This window comes from Indicator indicator, chromosome 1 (assembly GCF_027791375.1).
Source record: "Indicator indicator isolate 239-I01 chromosome 1, UM_Iind_1.1, whole genome shotgun sequence".
In the NCBI taxonomy this organism is placed as follows: Eukaryota; Metazoa; Chordata; class Aves; order Piciformes; family Indicatoridae; genus Indicator; species Indicator indicator.
The window spans coordinates 87920281-87947290 of NC_072010.1; the positions used below are offsets into that span (position 1 = coordinate 87920281).

The following is a 27010-nucleotide window of genomic DNA, read 5'->3' on the forward strand; positions in this document are numbered from 1 at the left end:
GAATACGGACGGGACCATGTTGGCGGATCGGGGGCTGGACTGGACCAAGTCACCCTGGCGGGAGGACAGGGTAGGCACTGTGGCCGTCGGGGAGCTGGAAGTGGGCGGTGCGGATTTTGCTCTCCCTGCGGTCCTCAGCGTCTGTTACGCCTTTACCGCGTCCCCGCACAGCGTGCTTTCGGGTGCCGCTGGGTGCCTGGAACCACAGGGTCACGAAAGGGAAGCTCCCGGGCTTAGAGCTCCGGGCCTTCTTCCTGGCAGGGCCAAGCTTAGGAGCACAGCTCGGCGTCCTGGCAGCCGTCTTCGCTGCAGGCGGCAGTGGGAAAGCCCCTGTGTGGGGCCCAGCTACGACCGTGTCCAGGCCGATCCCTGGGGTAGGGTAAAGGTCCAGTGACACTTGGAAAATGCTTACAAATTTTAATTAGCTTGGGCAGCTTGTGCCATCTCAGCAACTTAACCACATTCTTATTGCCTGTAACAAAGAGTCTTTGCATCCTTGTCACTGAAGCATCTAGCATGTATTTTACCTTAACTAATGAAGTGGTTTTTGAAACCAATGAAAACCAATTAATACGGTCCAGGACCTGGCGAAACAGGCATGCACAGTGAATTTAAGAGAAGCCGGACCTGTAATAAGGTGAAGCAAGTAAGAAACTGACCAATGGATGGTTAGTAGGTGTTGACACAAAGTGTAACTTCGGTGTAAACGTCAGCTGCGAATTTCACCTGGTGTGCTAGACCAGCTGCTGGGGGCATTCCCACAAAATTTGTTCAACTTTGTAATAAAGAAATGTCTGCTTGGTAATGCAAATCCTAGTGCTAAAGAGCTTGACTCCTGATTTTGGTGACCACACCACTGGCCTAGACACCACTCCAAAGCCCACTGCCTGTCTCTGATGCACCACATTGTCATAAGTGAGAAGGCAAAGAATTATGAGTGTTATTCACACATTCTAAACCTTGCAGTGCTTCAGTACCTGCCTCGGGAGTTTGGGTTGTTCAGAGCCACCACAGCAGCAGATGAACTCTCCTGCAATACCCTATGGGCAGCCTGGCAGCAAGTTTTTTTTAGGGGATGACACCCATCACAAGTTATGCAACAGCACCTTCCCATCACATACACAGGCAAAAGTGTGAAAACGCTGAGTAACTTACTTCACACCAGTAGCAATTTGTATCAGCATTTTGAACAAGGAATCATAGAATCACAGAATGCCAGATCGGAAGGGACATCAAGGATCATCTGGTCGAACCCTTCTAGCTCAAAGTAGAGTTTAAATGAGATGGCCCAGCACCTTGTCAAGCTGTCTTAAAACTGTCCAATGTAAGGAAATCCACTACTTGGGAAATTATTCCCCTGTCTGACTGTTCTTAGGTTGAAAACTTTTCTCCTAGAATTCAACCAGAATCTCTCCAGGAGTAACTTGTACGCATTACCCCTTGTCTGGTCCATGTCACTCCTTGTAAAAAGGGAGTTTCCATCTTCTTGGTAGCCACCCTTTATATACTGGTACATGGTAATAGGCTGCTCTTACTCTGGGTGCCCACCTGGCCTGCCTCTTCCCTACACTCATTGATCCCAGCCCTAGCTGTTGGAATTTGCTGTGGCAGGGCCAAAGGGTGAAGGCCAGGCAGAAGCAGGGCCTGTGGTAGATTCAGGTGCCCTGTGGAGCTGATTACTGTAGAATACTTGTGGTTCCATAAGAATTTCCCATCAAAATGATTGAATTTTTGTGGTCTCCTGTGAGTTCTTCCATGAGTATAAGACATCATTTCCTGCCTCCACCCTTCTCTGCTTGAACTTTTTTTCTTGCCTGCCAACGTTAGCATTCCAATTAACAGGTTTGTTAGAAAAAAATGGAATTAAACTGGGCATGATTTTTGTATGGGCTTCTCTTTATATTCCATTTGTGGTATACTTTCTGTTTTCTTTCAAGGAGTCTCATACAAATACAGATTAAAGTGATGTCTCTTTAAAAAGATGGGGCAAATTTGGCATTAATGATTGCATCTGCAGGGAAGAGAGGTGAAGGCAATTCAGGAGTCAAAGCAGATAAAAGGCTGCTGTGAGCACTTTCCTGTCCTGGAGGGGATAGCTTCCTAGGCTAAGAGTGGAGGCGAGAAGACAGTAAAAATGGAAGCTCCACACTGTGAGCAGAGGATCACAAAGGTCTCTCTAGCTGAGATTCTGAGGTGTTTTGAGCAGCCTATAAGTGAGGAGCAAGCTTGGGCTATCTGCTTTCAGTGTTGCTGTAAAATGGAGCAGTTGGCTCAGGGGCTGAGCCCATCACTCCATTCTGTATTCATAAAAGGTTCTGGAAGCATCTTTCTCCATGCTGATGGTACTGCTTCATTCAAGGTGTACCGCAAGTCTGGTAAGAGCAGAGATAGCTTTGGATGCCAAAGACTGTTCCTATAGCAAGCTGAAATGTGAGGATGGGATGCTTGGAGGTTTTTTGTGTGTGTTTGGGGTTTTTTTGGGGGGAGGGGGAGGTTGTTTTTGGTTTTGTTGGTTGGTTTGGGGAGGGCTTGTGTGGTCTTTTTTTCCTGTGCCTTGTTTTTTCTCTTCTCTTTTCTCTGTGTGTTGTCATGAAGCTATTCTGCTGCCTGTTCTTCATCTCAAAGGTCTGTAGATGAGTGATGATATAGATATACAGCCCTATTAATTTTTCTAATTGTGTTCTCATGAGTCGTTTGGTTCTAGGGAATAGATGTGATGGAAGTTTGTTGCCACTTAATGTTATTTGAAATAAAGATTCTGAGGCTTTATTATATGTCCTGCTCTGTTCATCTTCCAATGTATGGTTCCTTTGTTATAGCAACTCATGACAGATCTATGAATGATAGTTTCCCTTTTTTATCACTTTGTGTAGCCAGCAAGTGGCAACAAGCTTGTCATGGGTACCCCTTGGTTGCACTGCTGAAGGGGCTAATGCTGGGCTAACTCTTCAGGGATGAAAGTGGGTACTAAAGAATGAAGACAAAGATCCAGTGCTTTCCTTGTGGTTAGATATCTCTTAGCAACCAAAAAAAAAAAAAAAGGTACCCAGCAGCAGTTAGTTTGGTCTAATGCTCCCAATTAGAGGAGTATCCCCTGTTGTTTTCAAGGAGTCCCCAAATAGAAGCCTACTTCACCCTAAGGGAGAGACCTTCTCTCCCTTGACAGGGATTCTAAAAACCGTTTATCAATGTATATGCATTTATCTTTCTCCCCTCCTTTCTTTTACTTTCAGACGTAGGCAACAGCATTCAGCAGTCAGAGGACAAGGTAAGCCTGCATATCCACCTTTGTTATGTGTGCAGGTATAATCCTGCTGTGGTATAACATCAGCTCAGGAGGTAAAGGTGTCTTTGGAAACTATCAAGGTGCTTAAATTTGCTGTGCTCTGTGAGGGTGACTCTGTTCCCTGAAATTTGGAAAATGAAACAAAATGCTAGGCCTGAACTCAAGGACTGAGAAACAATGTGCCCAGATGCTGCCTACTGTGGAGTAGCTCACAATGTTTTTTTATTACTAACAGATAACTTAGATAGATGAGTTCATTTAAAAATTTTAAACCAGCGTATTTAGGGATGCTACCTGATGAACATCTTGCTGCCTTTAGGCTTTTCTCATTCTGAGAGATGCGCTCAGTGCTGAGCGGTGGTGCAGGGTACATGGTATGGCTGGGAAGTGAGAGCACCTCAGTGCTTTGTAGTGCACTGCTTTCTTGGTCTCTGTCTGCAGCTGTTGGAGTACTTGGGAGTGGTGATCTATGAAGCCCTGGACTGGGGAATTGACAATAACTTGGAGCGAGAACTTAGTGATCCTTTGGAGAAACTGCTGTGCCTCATGTTGAAACTGGATGAGAAAGCAATGAAACCAGCTGACACCCTGCAGGATGTTATCAAGGTTTTCTTCTTCCCATTTAGTAAATATAACAGCTTTAGAGGAATTGATGGAACAATGCTTTTAACTGAGGGGTAAGACCATTTCTGGGAAAAAGATGGCTAGCTCTTTGAGGGACATGGAGGGAGAATGTGTCTTTCCCATCAGAGGGAAAAGGCAAAACCATCTTTGTGTGCAAGTGCCTCTGGAAAAGAATTAAGACAACTGAGCATGGCTCTCACACTGCTGTGTCTGTGAAGTCCTGTACATAGTCTCCAAATTTGGTAACCTGTAAGACTGTGGATACTGAAAAAGTCAATTGTCCATAATATTTGGGTTCTGCAAGAGCTAGGATTTGAATGTCTGCACCCAAATATTTTCCTCTTGTTATGGGACTAGCTCAAACCACTATACCTCTCAACTGTCATTTCCAAGTATGAGAAACTTCCCATCCTTCAGTCTGTCCAGGGCAGGAGAGAACAAGGCAAGTGACTCCATCTGCTGTGGGTTTTGTGCTTTGCACTGGAGGCTACCCCTTGCTGGTCCTTACTCCAAAGCACACCTTACAGAGTACAAGATACATAAATTACACAGCTGCTTACATCATTGCACATGCATGTTTGGACATCTTGCTGTTTTGTTTCTTTGCATCTGCAATAGAGGGGTGAAAAATGCTACAAAGGGGCTGTGAGGAAGACATTTTTCTATAATCATTTTTTTAAACCATGGATTGAGAAGTGAATCTTGCTTTATTCCATCCTACCTTTTTTTTTTTTTTTTTCATTTCAAGATCTCACTTTTTTTTCAGGCCTGTGAGGAGCACTTGTCCAGGCCTTCTGAGGCTAGCAGCCATTATGAAATGACCTGTAGGAGCCTGTTTACTGAATACATGGAACTTCAGAAGCTTCAGACCATCATCCAGAGATCCAAAGAGGTACATCTGGGATCACCCCTTAGCTGCTATTCTATCTGCCTTCACACACTCACCTAGTTCTAAAGTAACTTTCCCATTGCACTAGGAATAGAGTACCTAGCTGGAGATCTATTTTCACAGTTTAAAAGGTTAGTGTCTCTGCACCATTTTAGTAATTTACTGTAGCTTTTGAAAGTTTAGGGTTTGGGGGCTTCTAGGCTTTTCAGATTATTAGTAAATTATGCTGGATAGATAGCAAATCACTGTACAGTGCAAGGTAATGACCTCTTGTGCTTGCTTCTCAGCATCTGAGAAGAATGGATATGGAAGATTTGGTAAAAAATCCCCTTCAGAAGAACAAAAAATACGGCGTAAGGGATTGAATTCCTTCATTATGGGGGTTGGGGTGGTTTTGGTTTGGTTTGTGGATTGGTGTTGTTTTTTTTTTTTTGTGGTTGTTGGTTTTTTGTGGTGTGGGGGTTTTTGGTTGGTTTGGTTTGTTGGGTTTTTTTTTTTTTTCAGTTGGTTCATTGGGTTTGGGGCTTTTTTATCTTCGTTAGCTCTCTGAGGCTTTCCATTGACTTTTCTATTAAAAGTAGAGCTTGAAAACAAATGAAAAGTTTTAGATTAAGAGCTTAAGTAGTTAAAGACTTGCCCATGAAATAAGCAGGGGAGTGAGCTTGAAGCATTTTGTGTGTTAACCTCATGCGGATATTTATTATACACGAAGATTGTCTTTGTGGTTCAGCTTAAACCACTTCTAAAAATGAAGTTGGAGGCAGTCTTTGGAGTAAGAGTCTAAGCAGTTACTCTGACTGTTTCTTCCTGTAGACCAGCTCCAAACTCCAGTGCTTGGCAGGACCTGCCGCAAGTTGTCTTGTTCAAGTTGTGTACAAGTTCCTTGCTTGTAGCTGGACCAAAAACTCCCAGAAAACTGTTGTGTTGGTGGTAGTACTGGGGTGGACTAGTTTACTGTTACAATGTGGGTCTGTACTGGTTCAGGGCTAGAAGGGACTGAAGGCCAGTAGCTCTGTCCATTTTTCTGGTTGTGCAGCCACAAGTTCAAACAAAGGGATGAAAGAAGGTGGGCTTGAAGGAGTATCTCCAGCCTTCTGCTCCCTGCCTTTCTTGTCTTTCCATTCTGTCCTTCCATAGATCTTGGCCTGTGTGTTTGGGGCAGAGAAAGCAACTTAGTCAGTTCTTTTCAAGGCCTTACACAGCCAGGGCTCAGTCAGAAACAAATAGCTCTTCAGACTGGAGCTCTGCCCAGCATAAACAAATGCGCTGTAGTCTGGAGTCTGTGAAGACAAATGGCAAGCCCCGAGAGACTTGTGGACTCGCTCCCTTTGTCTAAATAGCTCTTAACTTTGAAGCGTGCTCAAACTATTCGTATGAAAATGTTTGTGAAATGTGTGTTTGGGCATATTCTCAGTTTTGTGATCTATTAAAATAAACTGGCAAGCTATCTCAAACCACAAACTCATCAACTGCTGTAGCTCTTTTCTGCAGGGAATACATGAATAAATACATGAGCTTTGCTGTGTGGCCCGAAGGCCAGTGTATTTGGCCTCTGCTCCTTCAGGAGACATGAATTCCAAAGGCAGGATGTCTGTTGCAAATCCTCTGCCTCCTGCCTTTCCAAGTCCCTGAGCACCAGTTGACTGCATTGCTCTGACAAACTTGAATTTAATCAGTATGCCAACTTCAGTGGGATCCCACAGATTAGAGATGATCCCTTGAATGGTGCCAAACAGCTAAGGCTCTCTGTGGACCACACTTTTTCATGCTGACTGCCACAAAATAGGCCTTCCAAAACATAGACCACAGCCTGATAGCAAGCAGGGTTGTAAAATTTCAACGGACCTGATATGTACATGTCACAAGATAATATTCACCCTGAAATCTGAGCAGTGAGACCTTTTTAGAAACAGCTGTCTTCTTACCGTTCATTTGTTGAACTGAATGCAATGGGTTTGGAGTGGTATAGCAATTTGTGTTGTATTGCACAGGTGTGAGAAACTTACATCTGAAAAATGGATGTACAAGTAACTCTGAAATGGCCATCTGAAGGCCATTTATTTCCCAAAAGTAACGTGGCAATATTACACTATGGAAATCTCTCTTCATATCTTTCAGTCAGGTTCTGTTGTCATGTGAAATACAACTCTAGAAAGTGCAAATAGTTCAAGACAAACTATTTATATGATCTCTGATACTTATGAGTTTGCTCAGGAACTTTTGTGTGTTCTCCCACACAACAATCAATATAGCTTAGGAGCTATAGCTAGTATATGATCACTCTTTGACAGTTCTTGTTCTCTGGAGATGAAGTATGACTGCACCAAAGCCTGGAACAATCCAACAAAAAAGCCATCTTCTTGAAAGCAGCCATCAATCAAAGATTTCATAGTACTCTTCTGCTATGAGATCAAGATATCTGAAGAAGTTGAGAGAAGATGCTTCATACTGTAAGTGGAAAAGGGAAAGAACTCTCAGTCAGACACTTTGTTCTGAGGCAGTTTGCTAAAATGTTTTGCTTCCCTTTCGCTGTTTATAATACAGTCATCACTTGTTCTTACTCAATTTGCTGTTGGGATCTAGATAAGCTGTTGACTTAACACTTCCATCACAATGTTTTCTAAACATGCTATTGAGTGGATTATTTTTATTCCTATCTTTAACTGTCTCTGGGTTATACTGCATGCCTGAGCATCTTAGGATATTAATACAGGAACAGGATGAGCAGATGTCAGAATTATCAGCTTGTGTCTCGAGGCTGAAGCTGCTAATATATGCTGGTATGAAGGTTAAAGTAGGAGATCTCTTTCCCCTTGCCTTCCTCTTGTCTGTGGGCCCTTCAGCCTTTGGTTTCTGAAAGTTCAGAGGATTTTAATGGTAACAGTTGGGATTTCATTGCCTGTGTTTCTTAAGATGCAATAATCTGAAAAAACTCTGGCACCTGGAGCACTTGCAGCAAATAGGCATTCCAGAAAATGGGTCTAGCTGCCTGGCAGCAGAAACTGTTTTGCTGAAGTACGTTCATCAAGTTAATGACAAAATTTGGGCATGAGCCTGGCAGGCCACAGCTCTGAGATCCCTCATTGTAAATTAACTTCTGTAAAGAGAAGCAATTTTCTGCTTTGGTACCATGCCCTGATCTAGAAATGAGTTGAAAGGTTTGTTAAGGACACAGTTCTGCGTTCCTGAATTACTTCAGTTGCTCTGTGTGCCCTGTAACATGGAGGAAGGGGTGCTGCTCTATCCGTTTTAGCCAGCTGTTAACTTGGCCCTCACTGTTTCCCCAAGGTAACCCCACAGTCCAGCATCATCCGTGAACTGCAGAAAGGTGTGAAGCTGCGGAAGAGCACTGAGCGACCACGGCGCTGTGCACCTCCGCAAAAATGTGTCCGCTCTCCCTATGAGCTACTGCTGGATGACATTCAGCACAAGAGGTATACCCTTCGGAAGGTGAGTGACTAGAGTCAATGGACAATTTTGAAACCACTTGCTGTAACTCATTTCTAAGCAGTGTTTGTTGAGACCTCTTCTCCAAAAGCCTTTTCCAAAAGTACTTCCAAGTCCAGAAGTGTTTGTGTCTCCCACTCAGCTGCAGCTCAGCATTAGATCACCCTTATTTGTCCACACAAACACTTCATTTCCAATAATTTTTTAAGATGGGGTAGTCATGCTTTCATGAAACTGGATGGTAAACTTTTTGTCCTACTAGGGCTTGGATTCTCATACTTACCTGGGGCAATTACGCTGTCTTGCACACAGTGGTTTCACGAAGCAGCCCCTTGCCTGTTTATGCTTTCCACCTTGGGACTTGTGCCCTCCTGGGCTCTGTGAGCTGAGCTGTGCCCAGCATCTCTTACTAGGTTCCCTACCTTCCCAGATATTTTGTGATGTGTGCAAGTGCAAAAGCAATTTTGACTGAGTCCCTTGTGCAGGCTCAGGCAAAGGCCTCTAGGCAGTGTATGGGAGCTACTGCAGGAGTTTAGTCAGGGTGGAGAAAAGCTGAGTCTCTTCCAGGGCTCACATGGTAGGGGTTTGCCATGGTGTGGATCGTGGGTGAAAATGACCAGATACCTTTAGAGACAACCTCAGACATTTTTGTATCTGATGTTGTTCACTTGCTGCAGCTTGAACTGGGAATGATGAGCAAATCTAAAATATTGGCATAAGGCTTTGTGGCATTGGCATGCTTTGCAAACAGACATCTTGGCAGAAGATGAGACACAGCTCTACTTGTAATAAAGAGTGGTATTTTAAAAAGTAAAAACTTTGCATCCCGCACTAGACATCAGGTTCTTTTCTCCTTGTTGATTCTGCTAGAGTGCAGGGGATTTAAAAGCCTCAACTAAATCATCTGCCAGCTCCTGCTTGTCTTCACTGTGACTCCAGCCTTCAGATAAGGCTATGATGTTTCTCTGGAGATGAGATCTTGATTGATATGTAAATAAATACTAGTGAAAAGGAGATAATACATTATAACTATTTGTGCTCCTTGCAGTGAACCATATCAATGCACTGTGCAGTACAGAACTGTAACTCAAGGTGGCAGGATGAACTGGACCTTGCCTTTTTTTTTTGCCTTTTTTTTTTGCCTTTTTTTTTTGGCTTTTTTTTTTTGGCTTTTTTTTTTGTTTTGGCTTTTTTTTTTGTTTTGGCTTTTTTTTTTGTTTTGGTTTTTTTTTTTTTTTGGGTTTTTTTTTTTTTTTTTTTGCTTTTTTTTTTTTTGTTTTGGGTTTTTTTTTTTTGTTTTGGCTTTTTTTTTTTTGTTTTGGCTTTTTTTTTTTTGTTTTGGCTTTTTTTTTTTTGTTTTGGCTTTTTTTTTTTTGTTTTGGTTTTTTTTTTTTTTGTTTTGGTTTTTTTTTTTTGTTTTGGCTTTTTTTTTTTTTTTTTTGTTTTGGCTTTTTTTTTTGTTTTGGCTTTTTGGCAGTGGTCAATGAGAAGCACAAACATGTTTGAAGAGTAGTAGTTTAAAATGTTACAAGAAAGAATAGAGTGCTATGCTTAGGTCTTTGAGAAGACTGTTCTAGGAGGACTTCCCCATCTGCAAAAGCTATTTTATAGCTTCTCTAGCAATCAGTGGTCTAATTTGCAAATTAATGAAAGCACAGCTAGTGCAGGAAGCTGTAGTGTTGTTCCACCTACATTCCCACCTGTTCTGAAGTTGTACACACAGGGAAACTAAGTGGCATAGCCTTCAAGTAAGAATGAGTGAACAAGGCAGCTAAAGACATGCATTGTCAGCTCTCCCCTGTGCAGCAAGCCTGGGGCTTGATGGGGGAGACAGTCTGTCTGACATGATGACCTGCCCTGTAATTCTACCTTACTGTTGTTCCTAGCTTATGTAGGGCTGTAAGGCAGTCTCTAGGACTCTAGTGTGTGCATACAGCTGCCTGCTGCTACAGTTCTTGTTACAGTCTTGATATCCCATTCAATTGCTGTCCTCCCTGAAGCCAAGTCCTCACTGATGAATGTGATGTGACCATGGCACTTGTCAGGATCACTCCTGACATTAAAGTTTGAGTACAGCATTTTCCAGTGGTATCTTGGTGCAGCTCACAAGCTGCTGAGGCTAGAAGGATGGATGCTTGTGCAAGCCGCCAAGGGCTGTGCAGCACTTCTGACTGATTCCAGTTTGCCACACATCCATCTCTACCAAAACCCCATGCAAGTAAACCTCATCATTCTACATTTCTCAACTCAATTTAGTTATATAGCCTTCTCTACCTCCCCCATTCCCAGATCCTGACTTGAATAATTCATAAAATAGGAGGGTGTACCAGAATAGAGACAGAACTGGTGCTTAAGTGTTATTTCTGCTTTCAGGTGATCATCAAGCCAGACTGCAGGACCCCCAAAGCTGATCTAGCCTCTCCCAAGCCTCATCTAAAGCCTGTAGGTGACCTGGTGCTGCATCTAATAAATGCAGAACATGATTATTCTGGAATTAACAGGGCAGTTTCTAAGAAGAGAGAGCTGATGTCTTAGCTACTGGTTTAAATTTGGGAGGGGGATATTTTAACAATGCTTAACTTTTGGGCAGACCTTCCTGTCAAAACATGGAGATGACATCTTCATAGGAAAATGATCAGTCTTCCTGCTTCTGCTGCTGCTTCTTCCATTTGGAAAAATTTCTGGTCCTGAAAGTATTCCTGAAGTTCTTGGTTTCAAATTTGAGAGTTGCTAAAGTATTCTACTGTAGATTAGCTAAAGGTCGTTTCATGTGCAGGCCTAGTGGCCTCTTGAGTGAGAGGCACTTGTAAAACAGTGGCATTGCTGAAGGAATAGTTCTCTCACTACTGGTCTTCTTGTCCTACCCACTGGCTCTTTCTGGTGCTATTCTTTGCCTGCAGGTGCTGAAGGAGACAGCATGGGAGTCCAGCTGTCATGAACAGCTCATGGCAGAAATAAAACAACCACAAGAACTTTGGTCAGCAGCAGCAAAAGAAAATGGGAGCAGGCCCAGTGGCCTACCAGGTATGCAAGTGAAGTCAATGTTGACTAACATGGCCTTTTGAAATGAATGCCCACTTGTCTTTCCCATGGCATGTATAATGCAAGGGAGGTGGGAATGCAGATTTTGTGGAATAGAGGTATATGTCTGTCTGTTGCTTATTAAGGCTCAAAGGATGTTCAACTTACCCTTTTTTCTATTATTATTTTTATGGATGTCTGCATTTGTCTGTCCACTAAGTGATTTTAATCATCATCTGAAACTGAAAGATGATGTAACTACCAGGACAAAGTCTAGGCAACTAGCAAATTCTGATGTGTGGTTATCAAATTTGTTGTTTACATAGCATAATATCTTACCTTGTTTGTGTGTATGGGGGGGTTTGTTCCCTGCAGAAATGCTTGTGACACCAAATATTGCCTTGAAATCTCCAAGCAAGAGTTTAACTCTCCAAGATGCCAACACTGTGTTTAAAACTGTTGCTACAACACAGCAGCTGGGACCAGGTGTTCAGGTGAAGCCTTTAAATGAAAGGACTCTGGAGAGGCACAAGTACTTCAGGCATTAGATCTGCACACGCACATCCTGGAATGTCAGGTTCAAATCCTAGTGTGGGCAATCTTGTGTCCCAGAAGTGAGCAAATGTGGTGCTGTTAGGTTCAATAAAGTTCCTTTCCTCTACAGAAGCTCAGAGCATATTCATAGAATTGTTGAATTACAGAATACCAGGTTGGAAGGGACCTCAAGGATTATCCAGTCCAATATTTAAACACTCTTTGTGGCATGACTGCAGCCTGTAGAACCAAGATCTGCTCTGGTCTCTTCAGACTAGATCCTGCAGAATCATAGAATTGTTTTGGTTGGAGGAGACCTGTAAGATCATTGAATGGTGTTAGGTTGATAGCTGGACTCAGTCTTAGAGGTCTTTTGCAACCAAAACAGGTCTATAGTTCTAAGACCACCATGGCCATTAAACTATACCCCAAAGTGCCATGTCCACATGTTTTTTGAACACCTCCAGGGATGGTGACTCCATCTCCCTGGGCAGCCTGTTCCAATGCCTGACCACCCTTTCAGTAAAGACATTTTTCCTAATAACCAACCTAAATCTCCCAAGGCACAGTTTCAGGCCATTTCTTCTCATTCCATCACCTGATACTAGAGAGACAGTTTTAATACGCATAGGAGTTTGGTCAATGTGGGCCTGAACTGTTCCCACACTTAACCCGCAGTGAGGCATTTGATGATAGATGTATTGGTGTATTTGCATTTCATGTGGTATGTGAGCTTGTGGAAGGAAATAATGGTTTATTTTCAGGAAGCAACTTGATTGGTGAATTCCCACTTTTATGCCTGTGGAGCAATTTTGGGGAGCACTCTTCTCCAAGAAACCGTGACACACAGGGGTTGTGTTCTATAACTCCTGGTTTGATCATTAAAAGCTTGATAGCTTAGTTCTGGGATTCAATCTGAGCATACTCAGAAATTCTGAGCAGCAGAACTTAAGCCTTAGCACAACGTGTCTAGCACAGATGCACTGGCATACAGACAGGAATCTGTTTTCTGTAAACACTTCTGTCTGAAATGCAGTTGCTTAACTGAGGAAAAAGGATATGAATTAATAAAAGCCAAAAATTTTCACAATATTTGCACAAGTCTGCTGTTCAGCATTTGAGAACCCTGTGGTTAATGTATTGCCACTAAACTAGAAGGTACCTTCATATGGAGACTAATACAACTGAATTTGTGTTTTGCTTTTCTAGAGAAGCTAGAAACAATGTTGTATATATACAGCATTGGAACTGAGGTGAGTTAGTGCGGCACAGTCTCTTGAACTGTTCTCCAGTGTTGCTATATTTGAGCTGGAGCTCACAGAAATGATTGCCCAGGGATGTGCTGAAGGCCCCAACCCTGCCGATATTCAAGGTCAAACTTGATGGGGTTCTGATCAACCTGATTTAGTCAAAGAGGTCGCTGCAGGGGGCTTAAGACCCCTTTAGGGTCCCTTCCAACTCAATGCATTCTGATGCATTGCACTCAGAGTTGTTGCCTTGAAGCTGGTTCCCGAACAGATGAAACTTGAACTAGTATCTACATTGGACCTGACTGACAGCTTGAAATTTCTGTAGCTTAGCTGGAACTTTCTGATCACAAGGGGAATTAACTTGCTATTATCACTTCAAACTAAAGTTGCTAAGTGTACCAGGTTGATTTCTCTCTCTGCTCCACTTCTGCCTGAGCCTTGAACGTTTATGGTCAGTCCTGCGTGTCCTGGGTTTTGTTTGGCACCGGCACTTGTGAGGAAGTGGGACTGATGTATCAGGTATGTGGCTTAAGAATATTCTGTCCTTTGGTCTACAGGAAACCACTCCCAAACTGCATTCCAGCACCTGGCTTGCCTCAGATGGGTCATCAGTAGTATCCTGCAAATGCTCAAGTTGGTGTACTTCTAGCTGCACATCTAAACCAGGTGACAAAGGACAGTCAGTAGCTTGATGAATTCCCTAAGTGTAGGGATCGCTGTACACTTTCTGGTCACCTGAAGAAACTTTACAGGAGAAGCTCCAACACTTAAGTTATGAGTTTGGGAAGGTTCCTTTACAAAACTATTCCTCTGCAGTTGACTGAAGCTTTACAGATCCTGCAGCTTCAAAACAATGATAGCATGTCCCCAAAGGCCTCACTGTAATTCACCGTAAAAGTTAAGTGAGTGTCTGGAAAGTGCACCACTTGTTTTTATTAAACTAAAAGGGTGCTAATGAAGCCTCATCACTGCTTACTGACAAGCATGATTACTGTAACCTATGCTTTTTGTGATTTGGGCTGATGGGGATTGAGGGAGATGTAAGTCTTGCTACCTTCAAAAAGCAGTGTAGCACTTAAGGCATGCAGCTTTTGGAGTGAATACTTAGAATCTGATAGTTGTTTTTCTGCACCCTAAAACTCTTTCTTTCCATCCAGGCCTTGCTGCAAATTGCACATCTCTTACCATTAAACCTAATGCTGGGCAACAGCAGCTGCCTCTGCACAAAGGAAGGTCCAAATCTTTAGAGAGAGACCTTCAAAGCAAGGACCTTGTAAGTCCAGCATGTCAACTAGCAAGCCTGATGTGATACATCTGGTAATGACCAGTGCTTATACCTTGATCCTTGTGCAAGCTGTAAGCATGTTCTGTGGTTTTTATCTTAGGCCATGTTGTACAGTGATCTTAAAGTTGGAACACTAGTGTTTCCTTGAAAACAGCTTAGGTGAAGACTGTATGCTGTAGTGTTCTTGTGGAGGCTTCCCAGTTTGAGTGATATGAAATAAAGTGGCTCCCCATATAAGAAGAGAAAAATACCACTCATCACTTGAAAGTGTCTGTCAAGGCTTCCTCAAGCAGACTGGAGTTGGCAGTGGGACTGTCCTTCTTTCTTCATCTCCCCTTGTTCTTTCTAGACCTGATAGGTTCACAAAAAACCTTTAAGGTGCAGTAAAGGGAACAAGTAGTTGACAAAATGTAGACAGCACCGCATCACTGACTTCTGAATGTATGTGGTACTGAAATCCTCAGGCTCTGAAGGACTGTTGTGGCAGTAATGCTGGGGTTTGTGTGCTTCTGTGCAATCTTCTGAATTATGGCATTGCTCTCTTCTGCCTTGACAAAATGTGTTGTGCCCTTGCCTCCTCCTTTCTTTCTGCATCCCTCCCTGCCCACCCCTGACAAGTCTCTAAACAGACAGTAACTCTGTGACCTCTTTGTTCAGCAGTGGAGGGGGGAGATGCAGGTGGATTGGCCTTGCTACCTGGGGATAAAAGCACTATTGTCTCTGGCCACCAGACCATAGCTTCCATTTGCATGGGGACAGTAGGTGCTGGGAAAGAGAGAGCAAGAGCGTTTTGATGCGGAAAGGGATCCTGTACCTAGGAAGGCCCAGGATGCCATCTGTGCTGTAGTCTGTAGTGAAAGGTGGAGTTCCCCAGAGGCTGGCTCTGGAGATGACATTAACTACTGTGGTGACTGAGAAACCTGCTTGCCTGATGAGGTGCCCAAAAGCTGCTTGAAAACTATAGCAACCACTGCTTTCTCTGCTGGTATTGTCAGAGTCAAGTGATACTCTGAGTATCAGAGGCAAAGCTGAGTCTTGGAGACTTGGCCTTCTGGGACCCAGTTTTGAGGATGACCTCCCCCAATATCTTCTTCCTTCAGCTTTCTCTGATGCTTAACTTCTGCCTTTTGATAGGACCATCCCTTTCCTACCAAGTGGCTGTCTCCAACCATTGCTGAGCTGATTGGAACCAGATATTCAATGATAGTGCTGGAAGGGCAAGGCTTCCCCCAAGGAGGTAGTGATGGTGTCTTTCCAAGAGCAAAGGTATGTTTCTTTTCCTCTCTTTGTGCTGTTTCCAAAGCTGGCTGGCTTCATGGCCCTCAGTGCTGAACTGCCTTAGCTCACCTTGTTCTTACAGCTGATCTGAGTTTGACCTTAAGCTGTAAAAATCTTCTAATACTTGTCTAGTGATGGTTTAAATCAAGCTTAACCTGTGTAAGTTGCCTAGAAAGTAACCCAGCATTTCCACGTTAGATCTAACTGCCATGACTGTTCACCGGATCTGAAATCACGAAATAATTAATTGGAATTTGGTACTACTAAATAGTGAACCAATGGGTCTTAATTCAAGCACCCACACCTGAGTTGTGCTGACTCAAACCACCTTGCTGAGTGGATGCAAAGTTGAAGATGTGTGGGACAGGGAACAACAACCTGCAGCATGGAGTTAGCTGTCCACTCTGCTTAACAGCTGGCTTATTCACTGAGTTGCCTTTTAGAGGGGTTGTTGCAGCCAGCACCTCTAGAGCAGATATGGTTGGGTACAAGCCCTCTGCAACACAAGTGAGGAAGCCTGTGCTACTTGGCTTAGGGGTCAGCTTCTTGCCCTTGCTTATTTAGCAGTGTAGACAGAGCCAAAGGGTCTTGCTAGCAGAGCTACACTACTTCCACAGTCTCTGATGCTTCTGGGACCAAATCCTTGTTTTCTTCTCACTTTACTTACCAACCTTGCTTCAACTTGCCTGCTCCCTGCGTGTTCTAAAACAGCTCTCTTACCGTCTGTTCCTGTTGCTGAAGGTTTTTTTAGCTTTCTCAAGATACTATCACTTCTGACTGCCAGCTCTGTATGAATGCATTCTTTTTTTATAAAGTTCAAGCGATTCATCAGCTTCCTTATGACTCATTTTTTTGCTTCAGGATTGGATTCAAATTTTCTCTGACTTAATCTCTTTGGGATTGCTGCAGTCTACCTCAAAGAATGTCTGTCTTCTTCCTTCTTTCAACTAACTACTGTTACATTCTTGCACAATACAGCTATTGTCTGCTCAAGAGCCTTTTTAAAAACTCCTGTTGTCTGGCAGCTGCCCCAAACCTCTGCACCATAAAAACACTGGCCTGCAAGTAAGACTCTTTTTGGTTGGGTGTTGTTTTTTTTTGTTTGTTTGTTTTGGTTTTTTTTTTTTTGTTTTGTTTTGTTTTGTTTTGCCTTTTTTAGCTTTTCATTCCTGTGTCTGCTATCCTTTATTGGACCTCTGTTATTGTATGTGGATCTAAAGCCTTTAGAAGATTGGTTTATGTGTTTGCTCTTTGGCAAGAAGTGGATACTGTTGGTACAAAGATCCTTCCCATTTGCATTCACAAGTAACTTTCCTTTCCACAGATCTGTTTCAGCTGCTATAAGCAGATGTTTCTTAAGTGGCCTTACAGCTGTTACCTCTGCAGCAGGTGAGCTGGTAAAAAAGGACTGAATGAGGAGGGAGAAAAGGGTGAGAGAACAGTGTTGAAAATACTCAGTGTTCAAATAGTTGTAGTACTGGATAGGAACGGTTGTTGAGCCCTTCAGTTTTGTCTTACTGCAGAAGCCAGGCTGTGTTTACAGCTGCAGAGGATGTGGAAAAACTTGCCTCTGAAGTGGTATCTCAATTGTAACTTTCAGCATTAAGCTAGCAATAACTATATTTACTCTGCAAATATGAGATTCGATTTCTGTCACAGATGACTTCTGCATTTTGTTCTAAACATTGGATTTAACTTCAGTCAAGGGCTTAAGCAGGGTCTAAAAGAGTCTCTTCATTAGAACCTTCTGAGGACTGAGTAAGTGAACTCTAGACCCTGTGACTGGGAAAGGAGTTGGACATACTGGTATCCACTTTATTTGTCAGGTTTTCTGCTTGTGGAAGAGAAGAGGAACTTTAGGCTCATAAGTCTCACATCTTTTTGAACTATTAGTGAAGCACAGAATTGATTACAAGTAACAAGTAAACAACCACTGAGAACTGACTAGCTGTCTGGTGCTAGTGCTGGGTGAAAGGTAATGAGCATTTGCAGATAAAGCCTTCAAGCTATGGATACTGACGCATTTCAGATGATTCAAACTAGGCTAGATAGGAGGCCTGGCAAACTAAGTAGAGGAGTTCTAAGCTTGCTTACTTTACTGTTAAGTGATTGTGTCACAATCACAGACTAAGATTTACTTGCAAAAGTCATCTTAGCTGCAATATTGGTACCTGCTGAGCTTTATTCAAATGATAATGCAGGGAACTTTTTTTTTCTCTTAGTGTTGTCTGCTGTGATTGCTGCATAAAGGCAAGTGTACTTTTTACAACAGCATACAGGTTTTTTACTTTTTCTTTTTCCTGTACCTCACCTAGTCATAGGAAGCTTTCCTTCATCTCACTGATACTTCACATTTACCCTCTAGCTTGTTTGTAGGAAAACAGAAGAAGGAATATTACAAGATGCAAAACCAGACAGGGTGCCAGACATTAACTCTGGTTGAGCTTTCATCCTGTGTAAAGTGGTTGGGATTACTCTGTATACTATTTATGTAAGGGTCAGAAAGTTCACTGCATTAATGCCTATCTCCGAAGTGCAACGGTAAATCACCTGCATGCCAGTTTTTCCTGCTAAGGAGGAGAATGTGTTTCCCTGAGAACTCAGGTGATTTGTGTTGTGATTCTAGATGTCCATGCCCTTCAGAATGTGTATGCATCTCCCACTTCATTTTCTAAAACTTCTGAGACTTTCCAAAGAGGAGGACCCAGCTATTCAAGAGCAGAAGAGCTCAGAGTTGCTGAATGAAATAGAGCACTGGAAGTGTTTAGGGTAAGATGGGGCATGGGTGTTCTGCTTTACCTTGAAAGGTGTTACCAGTTACTTGTGGTTCTGCAGATACAAACATACAGACAGGAGTTTGTGTTATGCTGGCCAGCTGAGTGTTATGCTGAATGACCAGTTAAGCCACTGGTCTAACAAGTCTACAGTCCTCTGGAATTGTTCTGGATTTTAGATGACCAAAGAGGGGATATGTGTAGGTTCTCTGAAATCCATTTTGCTTTTTAGCTATCAGGTTTCCAAAATGGGTTCAGAAGGGTCTTGTATTAGCCCAGATATATAAGGTTCCCTGCAGCAGCTTCATTTCTAAGAGAATTTTCTGTCCCCCACAGCTGGGAATCAGTCGCTACAAGCCAGAAGTAACCACTTTATACTTAGAACAAAAACATGCTCATGATCTGAGGTATAACTGACTGAAGAGTAACAGCCACAAACAGTTTCTCAGTCCTTCCACACACATACAAGCACCTGTTTTTTTTTATTGTGCCCAGAATGGGAAATATTTCAAAACCAGCTTGGGTGAAATAAACAGACCCTGTGGGTATATGTGCAGTATCAAGGACTGGAATCATATACTGTCTGTCCTCTTCTTTCCAAATCAGTTAATATATTCTACTGGGAAAACAGGTATCTTTTTGCTCTGAAAGTGCTAATCTAAGCAAAACGAAGTCACTGCAGTTTTCGGTTCAAAGGCCTGTTCTTCAGTTGCCAGAAATCAACGGTGGTGTTGGCTACTGAAGTTAATGGTGTGTGGCAGTGGTTTGGTCTGTCTTATAATGCAGGTGTTCCAGAAGAGATCTGAGTGACTGCATTACTGCCATGCTTCAGAATGGCAAAAAAAAAAAAATCCCCTACAGCATAGGATATGGCCACAATCTTGGGTCAGTCAGAAACATCGTTTAACCCTTTGACTGAGACACCATCAGCAGAGATGTCAGTCAGTGAAGCTGTTTTGGCACTTCATAGCTTTCCTAAGTGGAGTTGACTGCTTTGGAATTCATGCCTTTAGCTAAATCAGTTAGCAGTGTTGGATTGTGTAGTTGGGGGAAGGGTGGAAGAGCACCATGCTTTCTAACATAAACCTATGTCAGCTTTCCTGCTTTTCTTTTCTCCTCTTCCACTCCAGTGTACCAGTTATTTTGGAACCCTGTTGCCTAGCACAGCCTCTGTGCTTTTACACAGGGACCATGGCAGACTGGCTGACCGTGGACATCTGTATGCGGTGTGAGCAGTATCTGTTGAACATGTCTTCCAATCAACAGCAGAGCATTCCTCTCAGGAGAATTTCCTGGCCTTGAACCAAACTGCAATGACTGCCATGCGTTTCTTGCATCACTTGTTCTGTCCGTGAAGTAAGTGAAACAGCTTTATGTGCCTAGTGTCAAAGTCCTGAATAGAAGACCTCCCTGCTGATTAGTCTAAGCAGGAAGCACTGTTATATTTATGTATTGTGAAGTGTTATAAAGCTTTGTGGGTTTTTAGAATGGGTTTAATTCTTCTTATGTGTCTTCAGAAAAAATAAATGTTGAAGCACTACCATGCCTCTAGCATTTCCTCCTTTGCACCTGCAGTTGTCATTGTTATGTGGCACTGCTTGCATTCATTGCTGATCAGACTTCATCCTGTGTAATGTGTAGAGGAAAACTTTTTTAACTTTAAGCCTCTCAGGAATAGAGGTTTTGAGAGTGGAGCTCTCAGTTATGAGATCACATCGCCATGGGGTTTGCAAATACTTAGTCCTTCCTGGTAACTCAATAAAAAGCACAACTCTGTGCTCTGATGGATGTAGCACTGCAGAAATGGCTGTGGAGCAGTCTGCTCAGCTTGATTTGTTTGGGGCTTTTTTTTTTTTTGTCTGTACACCACATCCACACTCTGCCACCAGAGCTCTCTGGTGCATGCCACTGAAATATATAGAGTATATGAATGCCATCATCACCTGAGAGGCAGATGGTTGTTTTTGAGAGGTTCTTGCTGTTTCTATTGGCCTTAAGTGTTGTCCTAAGTTAAACTGGACTCTAGTCATGTATGATGTGCTAGAAAAATCATGTTCTGGTATTCTGTCCAGTTCAAGAGAGACCTGGACCTACTGAAGAGAGTCCAGTGGAGGGCTATGAGGAAAATTAAGGGACTGGAACATCTCTTGTATGAAGAAAGGCTGAGGGACCTGGGGCTGTTTATCCTGGAGAAGAGAAGGCTGAGAGGGAATCTGACTAGTGTTTACAAACACTTTAAAAGCAGGTGTCAAGAAGAGGAGGCCAGTCACTTTTCACTGGTGCCCAGTGACAGGATGTGGGACAATGGATACAAACTGGAGTACAGGAAGTTCTACCTCAGCATGAGGAGAAACTTCTTTGCTGTGAGGATGCTGAAGCACTGGGCCAGGCTGCCCAGAGAGGCAGTGGAGTTGTCTCTGGAGACTTTCAAAACCCATGTGTATGTGTCCCTGTGTTGCCTGTCCTAGGTCATCCTGCTTTGGTAGAGGGTAGGACTAGCCAATCTCAAGAGGCCACTTCTAACCCCTACCTTTCTGTGATTCTGTGAAATGCAAAATTGGGTTATTTGATAGTATGGCTGTTCTTCCCCTGAGACTTCCTGTACGGAAGGTGTCTAGGTGCTCTGGAGTTCTCCCTGGTGTGATCTGTAGGGCCTGGATAAACAGGTGTTGAAAGATATATCAGACTTGTTGTTGGAATGAGTCATGCTGAGCAAAATAATAACTGGGAAGGGCCAGTTCTTCTAGATAGAGGAGAAGGGAAGACAGACATGTTTAAGCTGAGCCCAGGGTCTGCATCCAAACCGCCAGAAGAGTCAATACCTCCCTGTTGGCTTGTGCTGGCCTAACTCTGCTTCCTCTAAACTGCCTGTCTGCAAGTTCATGCCTACTTGCAGGTTTGGGCAAGTAAATGAATGTGGAGAAGCTGGAGCTCATGCTTCCTTTTGGAGCCACTTCTAGTTGTTCTTCTTCCTTCAGTCAATTAGGAGGGGTGCAGCCTGCTACCCAGGTCTTCTGTGCGTGCTGATTGCTGGCACTGCTGTGAGGCATGTCCATTTCAGGCAGGTGGGCTCCTTGCAGGCTGCAGGAAACGGTAGCCAAGCCACAGCTGTGCTTGCTGGCAAGACGGGTGCAGCATGAGGCCAGGGACATGAGGTGCTTTTGGACACTTGCTGAATGAGGTAGTTTAGACAGAGCTAGAAATAAGCTGAGATCAGCCTGTTTTGATTAACATGTGGGTGCAAAATGCTTCTCAGAGCCTGGTTGCAGTGCTATGGAGAGAAGGTACCTGTATGGTACTGAGTTAGACTTCAGTTTACTTAGCAAGCAAAGGCAGTTCTAGGTTTTGTCTCTTGGATATCTGCTGTGGTGACATGAAGGTTACTTATACCAGCTTCCCTTTTTCCTGCTTTGTGACCATGAGCAGAGTGGGAAACAGTCCTCTGCACAGGAGTGATATACAGTCTTTCCTCAACTTAGGTGTGCAACTGTTGACAGCTTGCATGTCAGGCTTACTAGAAATGTCATTTGTTTAAATGGAGACAAAAAAAGCCTGGACATCTCCTTCCCCTGGCCAAAGAGAGCCCTTTGGAGGGATTGGAGGCCAAGTCTTACTTGGGAGCCACAGAGTACAGGGCAGAGCAGACATTGTATGTGCAGCTTGGATCCAGGGTGAAGAGTGGGAGATCCACAGCACTTGCTAGGGATGTGGAGGTGACTGTGAAAAACCTGTTCTACTCAGAGCCCCTGAAATGTGATGGTTTGGAGGAAAGACTTCCCTCTATAAGCACATGTCAGGATTTTACTGGTTCTCTTGACTTTTGCTCATACCTCTCCTGATACAGACCAAAGTGGTGCTGGAGCAAGTCCAGAGCAAATAAGCTGGTGAAGATGCTAGACAACAAATGTGGCTAAAGGAACTGGGCTGTTCAATCTAAAGGATACTGAGGGGTGACCTTATAGCTCTCTACAACTACTTGAAGGGAGGTTGTAGTGAGGTGGACATTGGTCTCTTCTCCCAAGAAATTAGTGATAGAACAAGAGGGAATGGCCTCAAACTGCACTAAGGTAGGTTTAAGCTGGACATTAGGGAAAAGCTTTTGACCGAAAGGGTTGTCGGGCACTGGAACAGGCTACCCAGGGCGGTGGTTGAGTCACCATCCCTGGATGTGTTTAAAAGCCATGCAGATGTGGTGCTTGGGGATATGGAGTAGTGACAGACCTGCTAGAGTTGAGTTGGTGCTTGGACTTGATCTTGAAGGCCTTTTCCAACCTGATTGATTCTATGAAAGCCTTCCCTGCTGAGAGTCAAGTGATTCCAGTTATTAGTATTGTGTTTTGGGTGCAACTTGCCTTTGTACATGGAGACCTTGTGGTGTTCTCACATTACAGCAACAAGTGGTCCTCTGCAGGCTCTGTGATGGGTACCTTCACACAACCCCTAGTATCCTTTTAAGCACTACTGCAATCTTTGGTCCTATCACTGAATTAACAGAAGAATGGGAAAAGTGTAACTATTAGTACTGGTAATGGTAGGAGCCTGGCCTGGGGCATTGTGAGCAGAGAAAAGAGATCTGGAATAGATATCTCCAGATGTCCTTTCCAGTCCCTACCATTCTATGATTCATCTAGGTGAGCTTACTTTCAGCTGGAGCAGCTGTGTCTGCTGATCTTCGAAGCAAGCAAGAGACAGGCAGGCCTGGGCTGGGACACCTCATACTTCAGTACCGGGCCAATGCTGAGCAAACCCGCTGAGCGTGGCTGCTCGGGCGCCGAGCGAGGACGGGCTTAGAGCCCACGAAGCCCGACGCCACGCACGGTGCCTGCGAGGAGCGCTGCCGACAGGGCCCGGATGGCCTGAGGTGGAGGCCCCGCCCGCCCGCGCTAGCGGCTCCCGCCGCTTCCAACGGCTCGCACGGGATCTGGGCCCGCAGCCCCGCGGCAGCCAGGCATCACCGAGCCGCTCCGGCAGGGGGCAGCTACGCGCCGCGCGGCCGGGGCTGGAAACGCGGCTGCGAAGCCCGGAGCAGGCGGCTGGCTGGTTGCGCGGGGAGCAGGTGGAAAGTGTGCGGTAATCCCGGCCTGCCTGGCGGTGCCTGGTCCCTTCCGTAGCCACTTCTAGAAAGAAAAGATAACTTGACCACCCTCTTCCCACCCCCCTCATGTAACGAGTCATAGGACATAGAGGAAATGGCCTCAAATTGCACTAGGGAAGAATGAGACGGGATATTAGGAAAAATTTCTTCACTGAAAGTGTCGTCAGGCACTGAAATAGGCTGCACAGGGAGGCAGTGGAGTCGTCTTCCATGAAGGTGCTTAAAACATGTTTGGATGAGGCCTAAGAGTTGGGCAGAGGAAGATGCTAGGTTATGGTTGGACTTGGATGATCTTAAGGTCTTTTTCAACCATGATTCTATGACTTTTAAAGAGTCCCAGTCCTGGTAAGAGCCCCAGATAGCTGTGATGGAGAGGCTAGGGGGGGCTGGAGTGAGGGGGAAAGTGAGGGTGTGTGAGTCAAAAACAGCTGGAGCAGAGACACAGCAAACCTGAAAGGAAGCTTTAGGTGGATGTGAGAAGCAGGAGGGGCCCAACTGCAGAAATGTTGTGTGGCTGTCAAAGTTCTTTGTTTGGTGCTTGAATCCAGCTTGGGAGAACATGTTTCTGTAGAATGTAGGTACAAACCTACTTGATTAACCTCACCCAGGGCACCACTGCTAGCAGTGTTCAAGTGAAAATTTGGTTTGTGTGGGGTTTCATTCTACAGCTGATTTAGTTCCACTTAATTTTTTTTTTTTTTGAGGCTTGGAAGGGACCTCTGGAGGTTGAGTCCAGCCCTGCTGTTAACATAGGCTCATCTAGATCAGGTCATGCAGGAGCACGTCCAGACAGGTCTTGAAAGCCTTCACAGAAGGAAACTCCACAACCTCTCTGGGTAGCCTGTTCCAGTGCTCCATCACCATCAAAGTAAAGAAGTTTCTCTTTGAATTCAAGTGAAACCTCCTGTGTTCTGGTTTGTACCCACTGGCCCTTGTCCTGTTCCTGGCTACCACTGAAAAGACCTCAGCCCCATTCTCATCACCTCCACCCTTTAGATATTTATACACATCAATACGATCCCCTCTGTGTTTTACAGGCTAAACAGCTCCTGGTCTCTCAGCTTCTCATTATAAAGGATAAACATGTGGACGTCATATTTTACACATGGAATAAAAATGTAGATGTGGCATTGTGAAGGATTCGATTTTAAAAAACGTGGACAAATTGGGGAAATAGTCAGGAAGAAACAGGAGGCAGCAGAATAAAGATAAATGGAAGGTTGTACACTTGAGCAGCAATATGAACTCTGTGAGTACAGAGGAGGGAGTGACAGTTTAAGAAAAGGATCAAAAGCTGAATGTGAGTCAGCTATATCATGGCATTGAGGGTGATGGAAAATAAGGGAGATGTGGGGTAATTGGATCCAGCCCAGCAAAGAGAACTAGCAGAAGTTAAGGAACCATTACTTACAGGGGAAGCCTGAAAGAACTGAAAATCTCTAACCCAAAGGAGGAGAGAAACGAAGTCTTTAAGCACATAAAAGGACATAATCTTTGCTCCTTGTATGCGGTGGAGAAGAGGAGGGGGGGGTGGGGGAAGGGAAGAAAGAAAAAAGAAGGCTTAAGTCACAGCAGGAAAGACTCAATTTAGATGTTAGGAAGAATTTTCTAATGACGGGGAATATAAAGAGTAGACTGCCTGGGGAGTGGAAAGCTGTAAGATCAAGTTAAGCAACAGCTGTCAGATATGTCCAAGGTTTAGGTGATCCTGCCTTGAGTTACCAGGATGGACTGGTCTGACCTTTCAAGGTCCCTTTCAGCCCTAATTTTTCAGTGGTTCTGCGGGCCGACATTAATCTTCTTAATGGTGTTTAAACAGTCAGCAGCTTCTCTTAAGTAACTGCTAGCAAGTCTCTTCTCTTGCCTGCGGTTTAAAATTAACTTAATTTCCATGCATCACTTTCACCCTCCAGCTACCAAGTCCTGCACAGCTAACCAGCAGCTGAATTCCTTGACTGCTTGTCAGTACCTTCCTTGTGGCTCTAGCTATCCACAGTGAAAAAGGAGGGGTAGAAATGCTGCATATTGGTGCCAGTGTGAGGGTGGCCTCCTTTTCTGTTTTTATACACAGGACGCCTAGTCCCTCTTCTTGTGATACCCAGATCTCATCTTGTGGTTATTTCATTTTTGTGTGCTTCAGAGACTTTCCTTTCCATGCTGCGTGCAGCTCTCTAACGGAGCTTGTCATGCCCTGCCTCTGGCAAATGCTGGCCTGTTTCTGAAAGGAGTCGTGCCAGACCATGGGTCTTCACTGTTGGTTCATCACAGGTCAAGGCCCAAGTATCCAAGCCCAGACACTGTGTGGATTTGTGCATGATAATGCGTACAACAGGTTCAAATAGAGCAGACTCCAGAAAGAAAGAGTGGTGTTAGATTGGCTTTCAGCCTGGGAGTGTATCTTTCCACTCCTTGAAACTACTCATGACAGTGAATTGAAGTTTTTCATCTGCCAGCACCAGAGAAGAAGTTAGATCACAACAAGCAGTATCTGCAATCCTTGTCTAGTATCTTCAGGAAACAGGAGAGCTGGTGAGTGCATCCTGAAGGCAAGGTGTCTGCAAACTTTTTAGTTATTTATTTAAAACAGAAAAGATGACATTTCTATAGCTGGGAAAAGCTGTCCCTAATGAGAGAGGGAAGCACTCCCTGCAAGTCATAGAATCGTATAATGGTTTGGGTTGGAAAGGACCTTAAAGATCATCTAGTTACAGCTTCCCTGCCACAGGCAAGGACATGTTGGAAAACAACTCCCTGCCAGGTGCTGGACTCCACCCATGGGTTGTGACTGGGGTGATGCTGCTCAGTGTGACTGAAAACTGGGCAAGCATAGCACCAAGAGGTTCACTTGCCCTGTGTCACACCTGGGAGATCAGCAAGAGAGGAGATATCCATAAACAAAATTGAGTTATCCAAAGTCAGGAAAATGTGAGGCTTCCAGACTGCCATTGCATTCTCCTTAGTTATTTAGTTAATCAGAGAAGATGACATTTCTATAGCTGGCAAAAATCGTCCCTAATGAAGGGGGAACAAGTACCTGATCTGCTGACAGAGAAGCAGTTACAATTTCTCCCGCTAATCTTCCCCAGTGGTTTTAACCAGCCAAGTTAACTGTGGGCCAGATACACAAGCCTTCACATTCACTTCTTTATAAGAACAAGGTCCTGTGTGATAGCCAAGCACTAAGAGTGTTATTTTATACGTGCGAGTGACGTATAAAGAAATGAAGCAGCCACTGCAGCAGCAGGTTGGAGCACAGGGTCTTTCGCTCTTGGCACTGACTCCTTCCAGACCATGCTGCCAGCTCTGAGAAGTGAGGAGGTTCTTATTTATATGCATAATAAAATACCACCTGAATGCAGCTGGGCTTCTACCTTTGAACAACTTTAACGTGCTTGTGACTTCATTTACAGCTCTTTCACTTTGCCTGTCTTGATGCTGGGAATGAGTTTTTCAGGTGTGCTTCCCTTTAAAAAATACCCCAAACTACTGAGAAACCTGTGTATGGAAAAGTTGGTAGTGCTTTTGTG

At 44.0% G+C, this 27010-nt stretch overlaps 1 protein-coding gene across 1 annotated transcript; it reads left to right on the forward strand.

Annotated features, from left to right (window-relative positions):
* The first annotated feature begins 16 nt into the window (after positions 1-16).
* LOC128971366 (protein spire homolog 1-like) lies at positions 17-23462 on the forward strand. The gene is made up of 17 exons (XM_054386922.1): positions 17-182; positions 262-374; positions 2105-2375; positions 3234-3268; positions 3728-3892; positions 4677-4802; positions 5087-5152; positions 8088-8249; positions 10620-10700; positions 11147-11261; positions 11643-11761; positions 13609-13684; positions 14209-14324; positions 15471-15602; positions 16939-17003; positions 17837-17893; positions 23144-23462. Exons 1-17 carry the CDS (start codon positions 17-19, stop codon positions 23460-23462), a joined length of 2184 nt encoding a protein of 727 aa, XP_054242897.1.
* Positions 23463-27010: the final 3548 nt, after the last annotated feature.

What these genes read in the sequence shown, in the direction of transcription:
- LOC128971366 (XM_054386922.1), top strand. Translation starts at nt 17, where the DNA reads ATGTTGGCGGATCGGGGGCTGGACTGGACCAAGTCACCCTGGCGGGAG. An exon ending in CCCGCACAGCGTGCTTTCGG is followed by an intron (nt 183 to 261) that starts GTGCCGCTGGGT and finishes TCTTCCTGGCAG; the next exon opens with GGCCAAGCTTAGGAGCACAG. An exon ending in AGTATCCTGCAAATGCTCAA is followed by an intron (nt 13,685 to 14,208) that starts GTTGGTGTACTT and finishes CTTTCCATCCAG; the next exon opens with GCCTTGCTGCAAATTGCACA.